The sequence below is a fragment of the Hirundo rustica genome, chromosome 10 (assembly GCF_015227805.2).
Source record: "Hirundo rustica isolate bHirRus1 chromosome 10, bHirRus1.pri.v3, whole genome shotgun sequence".
NCBI classification, from domain to species: domain Eukaryota; kingdom Metazoa; phylum Chordata; class Aves; order Passeriformes; family Hirundinidae; genus Hirundo; species Hirundo rustica.
Window position 1 is genome coordinate 4662511 of NC_053459.1, and position 6993 is coordinate 4669503.

The 6993-nt window shown below is 59.0% G+C and overlaps 1 protein-coding gene across 1 annotated transcript; it reads left to right on the forward strand.

Moving 5' to 3' along the window:
- The first annotated feature begins 836 nt into the window (after positions 1-836).
- Positions 837-6993, forward strand: NRROS (negative regulator of reactive oxygen species). Its single transcript, XM_040074311.1, has 4 exons — positions 837-959; positions 3238-3348; positions 3805-3928; positions 4163-6993. Exons 3-4 carry the CDS (start codon positions 3821-3823, stop codon positions 6119-6121), a joined length of 2067 nt encoding a protein of 688 aa, XP_039930245.1. The 5' UTR covers positions 837-959; positions 3238-3348; positions 3805-3820; the 3' UTR covers positions 6122-6993.

A 6993-nucleotide genomic window follows, 5' to 3' on the forward strand; every position in this document is an offset into this window, starting at 1 on the left:
AGTGACGGGGTTGCTGTTTCCTGTTGCAGCTTCTCCTTTCCCCAGGGTCCTGCGCTGGGTGCATTCCAGGAGAAACTGGGAGCCTGCCCCTCTTATCACGACTTTGCTCTCGGGTTGTGTTTGGCAATTTGAAGGTTGTTAAGGGAAAAGGATTGTTTGGAGGAGGAGGTGGGAGGAATGGAAGGAGCTCACTGGGTGTGAAACCGTAAGGGGATTCCCAATCCTCTCCTACAGCTGCAGGAATTGCAGCTGCACGTTTGGACACGGCTCCAAGCAGCCAAATCTCCTCCAGTTTAACCCACTTGTGCCATTGAGCTGCATTGGAGCTTCCTGAAGGGCTGATCAGAGGAGCAGCTCCTGGCACCTCAATCCCTGTCCCTTCACTGCGCTGATAATTAAGAAACAAAGCACCCATCTCAAAGCACACATCTCAAAGCACACATCAGATCCTTACTGAGAGGTCTGGGTGGGGTGTGAGGGGAGGAAAAGGAGGGGACAAGCAGCAGCTTCAGGACTTTTTCAGAACCATGCAGTTGCAGGATGTGGGGGAAGGTGTGAAGAGCAGCAGCACTGTTGCCGATGCCCCAGCGCAGAGCGGCGGGGTCAGCCCTGGAGTGGGGCTGCTTTCCAGGGACAGCGGGGTGGGGGAAACCTGGATGGGCCCTGCAGGGGCTCTGCCAGCCCACGGTGCTGCTGGGGAGAGGGCTTACACTGCCCTGGCTTTGGGGATGGGCTGGGGGCAAAGCAGGGAATGAAGCAGGCTGTTTCCTCTCCCACTTGCTGCCAGGCTGCAGGAGGAAGCTGGTTTGACCCCACCATCACCTTGATGGTGGCACCACAAAAGGGAATCTCATCAGAAGGTGTCGCAGGAGCCTCCCGATCCAGAGAGCCGGGTGTGGTCACGGCCGAGGGTGCCCACGTTTTGCAGCTCTGCCAGCTCCCGTGCCTCCAAGCACCAGGTGAGGGGTTTGAGCGTGGACTCGTGGCTGGGTTTGGGATGAGGAGTTCGTGGTCATCCGTTGATCTCAGCCTTTTGTGTGCCCTTGAGCAATGCCATGGGAATTTTGCCCTTCTGCGAGCTTCTGCCACTCCTGTTCACTTCTCTCTTCTCCTTCTTGATTTTTATACGTCAAACTTCCTTGAAAATGGAGGAAATGAAACCGCACGGCTTTTTTGTGAGTGACATGGGAGAGATCAGCCTCCTCCTACAGAAGAAATGAAATTTAGGGGGACGGCAAGAAAATGATCTCCCTGGTCATTTTTGCTGGTTTCAGGAGTTTGGAGGCCACATGGTCTGGCAGGGAGGGGAGACCCTGGCTGGGCTGTCCCTTGGAGGGGGGCTTGGTGCGCTGCAGTGACACAGTTCACCCCCAGCTATGCAAATATCCCCCTGGCCCCATGGAACACACAAGGCACATGGAGCACAGACCTGCTGATCCCAGACAGGGTCCTGCTGCAGGGCTGGATCCTTTCTCCACAGTTTTCAACTTTTCCCAGCTAGGTAGATCTGGGCAAAGTTTTCCTCCTCAGAGGCTGGGTTTGCTGGGGACTTGGGGGTGTGTGAAGAGCCTGGGAAGGGGGAGACATGGGCTGGGGAGATGGAGAGCAGGGGTAGATGGGGGTGAGGAGGAAGGGGACCTCCCTGTGCATATTGCTTTGGAAATGTGGATCTTTGTTTCCTGGCAGCTGCAGGAAAAGCCATTTCTGCTGACTTTCACACAGGGACTAGCTCTCAGGAGGTGCCTGTATCTGGGTGGTTCTGACTTGTGCCCTGCGTGCTGGGTTTGCTGAAATCCAGAGCAGCCTCAGGACACCCAAAGGTCTGGGAGCAGGATAGGAGCATCCTGAATCTCACACAATGTGAGGGACAGGCGCTGGCATCCCAGAGTTGCTGGGGTCTCAACACCTGGGACACGTCCAGCCTTGGCTTGGGATGCAACAGGAAATAACAGCACCTTCTTCCCCGACGGGACGCGCATCCCTTGGCTCCTGTCGAGCCCCTGAGCTGAGCGCTGGAGGGGGTCTGGAGGGACGCAAAGGGGTGGCATTTCTTCATCCTGCAGGAGCGGTGGCATGGCAGTGCAGGGCAGAACCACCCCCAGTCACCACCTCCGTGGCCTGAAACCCCGAGCGGGGGTTCTGCTGCTGGAGCTGTGTGGAGGAGTCGCCACGCAAGGCCGGCTTGTCCCCAGGAGGCACGTGACCCCCTGTACCCCTCTCTGCCTGCCCGGGCCCTGTGGTTCCTCCTTGCTGGGAGCCGTGTGCGAGTGCATGACCCGGGCTGGGAGTGTTGAGATCAGTAAGCGAGAGCTGGGCCGCGCTCGCTGCCTCCATGTGACTGCAGTTTCCGTTGGCTCCTTCCGCAAAGGCTATATCGGTGCTCAGAGACGGGGCGGGTGGGACACGGCCCCGCCGGCCGGCACGCTGACCCCGCGGGTGGCACGCTGACCCCGCGGCTGGCACGCTGACCCCGCGGGTCACCCCTGTCCCCAGGAGCCCCCAGAGCGCGGCTGAGGGGCCGCAGGATGGACCGTGCCAAAGCTCACGCGCCGTTCCACGCGGTGAGTACCTGCCCCCCGATACCTGTGCTGGGGGAAAACACCATGGGGGTTCCCTGTGCCAATCTGGGCACCTGTGGCGGCTGTGTGTCGCTAATGCCCGTGCTCGAAGAGCCGTGGCTGAGTGGGCCCACGCCGGGGTGAAGCGTGGGGAGCACCCCGGGAGCTCCCGGAGCTCTTGGATGTGGGCTCTGGTGTAGGGCTGCGGGCGAGGGTTTCCTGCTGGGGCTGCTGCCTCCTCTCCTGCCTGGGCAGGTGCCATCCCAAGCAGCTCCAGGGAGCACTGGGAGAATGGAGGCGCTTCTGGTGTTGGAAGAAGACAAGAAAGGCTGAGCTGGGTGAAGGAAAGTGGGAGTTTCTACAGAAAGGTTCAGGAGCCAGAACCAAAACTGGTGTTCTTTGGGTGCAGCAAGGACCAAGGTCCAGGACAGCAGAGGTCCTCTCCTGCCATCGTGCCTGGGTATGAGTTGCTGCTGGACTCCAAGGGCCAAAGGTGCTGTGTGTCTGTTGCAGCCTGGGGAAAGCAGAGTACCTCTCCATCTCCCCAAGAGTAATAAATCCTGCTGTGATAGAGCACCGGCTCAACAAGCTGTCCCAAGGAAGGAGACAGCCCAGGACATGCCCTGCTCCCTCTGGCTACCTGGGCTGCCAAAAATAACCCTGTTTCTCCTTCATGCAGTGGCAGCTGTGAAAGTGCCGTGTGTCAAACACTCACCGAGCCCTCGCTGCTCATTTGCCTGAGTTTCAGCTTTTCCCCAGATGCAAATGCCGTCAGCTCCGGTCCCACCAGGTCAGAAATGGGGCAGCTCGTGCTGGAGAGCATCCGCTTCCCTGGAAGAACCCCCAGTAGGGATGGGCACTGGGGGACTTGGTGGGGGACTGGTTGGTGTCCTCTGGGGGAGTTTGGTGCCAAGAGGGGGCACACGAGCCCTGATGGGGGGACGCCCCGCTGGAAGGATGCAGCTCAATGGCCTTCACGAGCAGCTGTGCAGCACTGATGGCACCTTCCCCCTGTGCGCTGCCCCGGGCGGGACGGAGCTGTCACCCCTGTCCCTGCTCATCCCCTGCCTTCCAGGCTCAAACTGGGGGAGCCCCACTTTGGCTTCTGCTGGGGTGGGTGGGCTCAATGCCAAGGCTCTGTGCCCCTACTTCCGTGGACAGCTCATGGTGGCCCAGGTCACCTTGGCCTCTTAGGTTGAAGTGTTTGCAGCTTCTGACCTCCTCACCTCTGCTTCCCTCTCCACAGGAGTGCCGCCACTGAGATGCAGGCCCTGCTCCCTGGTCTCTCCCTGCTTCTTCTCCTCCTGGCAGGGGGATGGGGAAGTGGGATGGATGCAGCCTGGGCAACATCTCCTGGGGGCTGTGAGCTTGTAAGTCCTCTCTTGTGAACCCTCACCCCTCTGAGTGCTTGGTCCTGCCTGGCAAAGCTCAGGCAACTCAGCACGTCCAGACCTTCTCCATCCCAGCTACTGGCTTGGAGTGGACTGGTGTGCCAAGGCTATAACCAAAGAGCCGCCTCCTCCCCCCTCACTCTGCTCCCCAGACTTCTTCCTCTTCATCTCCTGTCTCCCACGGTGGTGTTACATATTAACCTCTTCCTTCAGGTGCAGAGCATCATGGACTGCACTGGGAGATGGCTGAGTTCCATCCCAGGAAACCTTCGAGGCGATACCACGGAGCTGTTTCTTGATGACAACACTATCCAGGTCCTGGGCAATGCCTCTCTGCTCCTGTATCCCCAGCTCTGGCATCTCAGCTTGACCAGGAACCGGCTGGAGCTCATTGAGCCTGGTGCCTTCCTCAGCAGTCAAGGCCTGGAGGTGCTCTCCTTGACAGACAACCTGCTCTTCACCAACTACTCGCTGACAGCCACTGCTCTTTCTGCTCTGCCGGCTCTGAGAACGCTGGATCTGGCTGGAAACCAGCTCAGGGAGGACATGGTATCAGTTTTAGTCTCGAACCTCTCTTCCTTGGAGTCCTTGTCTGTGGCCAGGAACATCATCATGAGGTTGGACTCATCCATCTTCACAAACCTGACACAGCTGCTGGAGCTGAACCTGGAGAAGAACTACATCTTTGAGATTGACAATGCTTTTGAAGGGCTGCAGAGGCTGCAGAGGCTCAACATAGCTTACAACTACCTCCCGTGTCTGGTGGGGTTTGACATGACCCAGCTCAGGGTGCTCAATGTCAGCAACAATGTCATCGAGTGGTTTCTGACCCTGCAACATGATGACCTCTTTGAGCTGGAGGTGCTGGACCTGTCCCACAACCGCCTCCTGTTCTTCCCTGTGCTGCCCCGGCAGAGCAAGCTGCACTCCTTGCTGCTGCAGGACAACAGGATGAGCTTCTACCAGCGCCTCCCCAACGGCACCTCCCTGGCCAACATCACCGTGCAGTTCCTGATCATTGATGGCAACTCCACCAACATCACGACGGTCAGGCTCTGGGACGAGCTCTGCCACAGCAACCTCTCCTCCCTGCGCCTCCTGGACATGAGCCAGAACCAGGTCTGGGGCCTGCCAGACGATTTCCTGGCCCAGATGCCCTCCCTGACCCACCTAAAGCTCAACCAAAACTGCCTGGAGGCATTTCACGTATCGGAGGAGGACCCCTTGGCCATGCTGACAGAGCTGGACCTCAGCCAGAACCAGCTGGTGGAGCTGGGAGTGAAGGTGGGTGTTGGGGACATCCTGCCCAACCTGCAGCTCTTCAACCTCAGCACCAACAGGCTGCAAGCTCTTCCTCCTGGGATTTTCACCCACACCAGGAAGATCACTACCTTGGACCTCAGCCGCAACCGGGTTGACCTCTGTCCCCAGCCTGGTGAGGCCGAGAGCCTCCCCTGCGTGGACGTCAGGGGTGTGGAGACCTTGACCCATCTCTCCTTGGCCGGCTGCGGTCTGCGGGGGCTGAGCAGCCGCCCCTTCCAGGGGACATCGCTGCGGCACCTGGACCTCTCTGACAACCGCCAGGTGCTGTCCGGGGACCCGGGCTGGCTGCAGGACCTCGCGCTGACGCTGCAGGTGCTGTGTCTGAGGAACACCAGCCTCTCTTCCACAGCCGTGGACTTCTCTGCCCTCAACAGCCTCGTGCGCTTGGACCTTTCCGGGAACTGCTTGGCTGCGTTCCCCGCCTCGCTGGGCACCCTGAGGCTGCGCAGCCTGGACCTGCGGGACAACTGCCTGCCGGCGCTGCCGCCGGACGTGGCCCAGGTGCCGCTGGGGAGGAACCTGCGGGAGCTCTACCTCAGCCAAAACCCCTACAACTGCTGCACGCTGGGCTGGTGGGACGCCCTGCAGCTGGCGGAGGGGCTGCGTGTCCCCGACGGGCGGGAGGTGACCTGCAGCCACGGCTCCCACGCGCTCAGCCCCAGCGCGCTGCCCGAGCCCGTCCTGCAGAGCTGCCGGTGGCAGACGGCCGACCTGGCGCTGCTCTACCTGGTGCTGGCTCTGCCCACCTGCCTGACGCTCCTGGTGGCCTTCGTTATCGTCTTCCTCATGCTCAAGGAGAAGCTGCTGAAAATGGTGAAAACCCGGTGTGGGGTGTCCAGCCCTTACTAATGGCAGAGGAAGGGCTCGGGAATAGTCAGCGATAGCGGCTGGTCAGGAGTACAGGTGATAACCCCTCCGAGGTGATCAGGATGGAATCCTGGTGGATGCAGGACAGGAGGTGCTGGGAGAGCTGCCATTCCTGCCCTCACGGTGCCCAAAAGGTGCGGGCCGTGTCTGGTGGTGGAGCGCTGGGAGTCCTCAAGGAACATGTCTTCAGCAGAAACCTTCAGCTGGTGTTGGTGAGAGCTGAGTGGATATGACATCAAACATTCCTTGGCTGAAAGGATAGGTTGCCCAGAAAATCTGTGGCTGCCCCATCCCTGGAAGTGTTCAAGGCCAGGTTGGAGTGGGCTAGGAGCAATCTGATGTAGAGGAAAGTGTCCCTGCCTGTGGCAGGGGTTGTAACCACACGGATTTTTAAGGTCCCTTCCAACCCAGACCATTCTGGGATTCTGTGACAGTTTTCTCTAGCACTGCTTTCCCCCCAACCCCTTCCAGCAGTTCCTTTTATTTATTCCCACCTGTAGCCAATTCAAAATGTCCTCCAGATCTGCAAGCAGCCTCCACAAAGTGCCCCAGGCTGGAGCAAACATCACCTGGGCGCTGTGGAGAAGGGTCTCTGTAATCAGAACTTTCCACGCTGCCCTTGCTGGCACTGCCAAACTCGTGGGCAACCCTGATCATGCACCATGGGCGTGTGCTGATAAAGACAGGCGTTGCCAGCAGGGCTGAAAGACACATTTTGGGGTGTTGTTTCTTCACTAAGTCACAGTCTGGGTTAGAAAAGTCCATTAAAAACAGCCCAAGTTGCAACAACGGGAAATATTGATTGAAAAGCAGGAGAGTAAATTATAGCCCCCGGTGATATTTTGTCATGGATT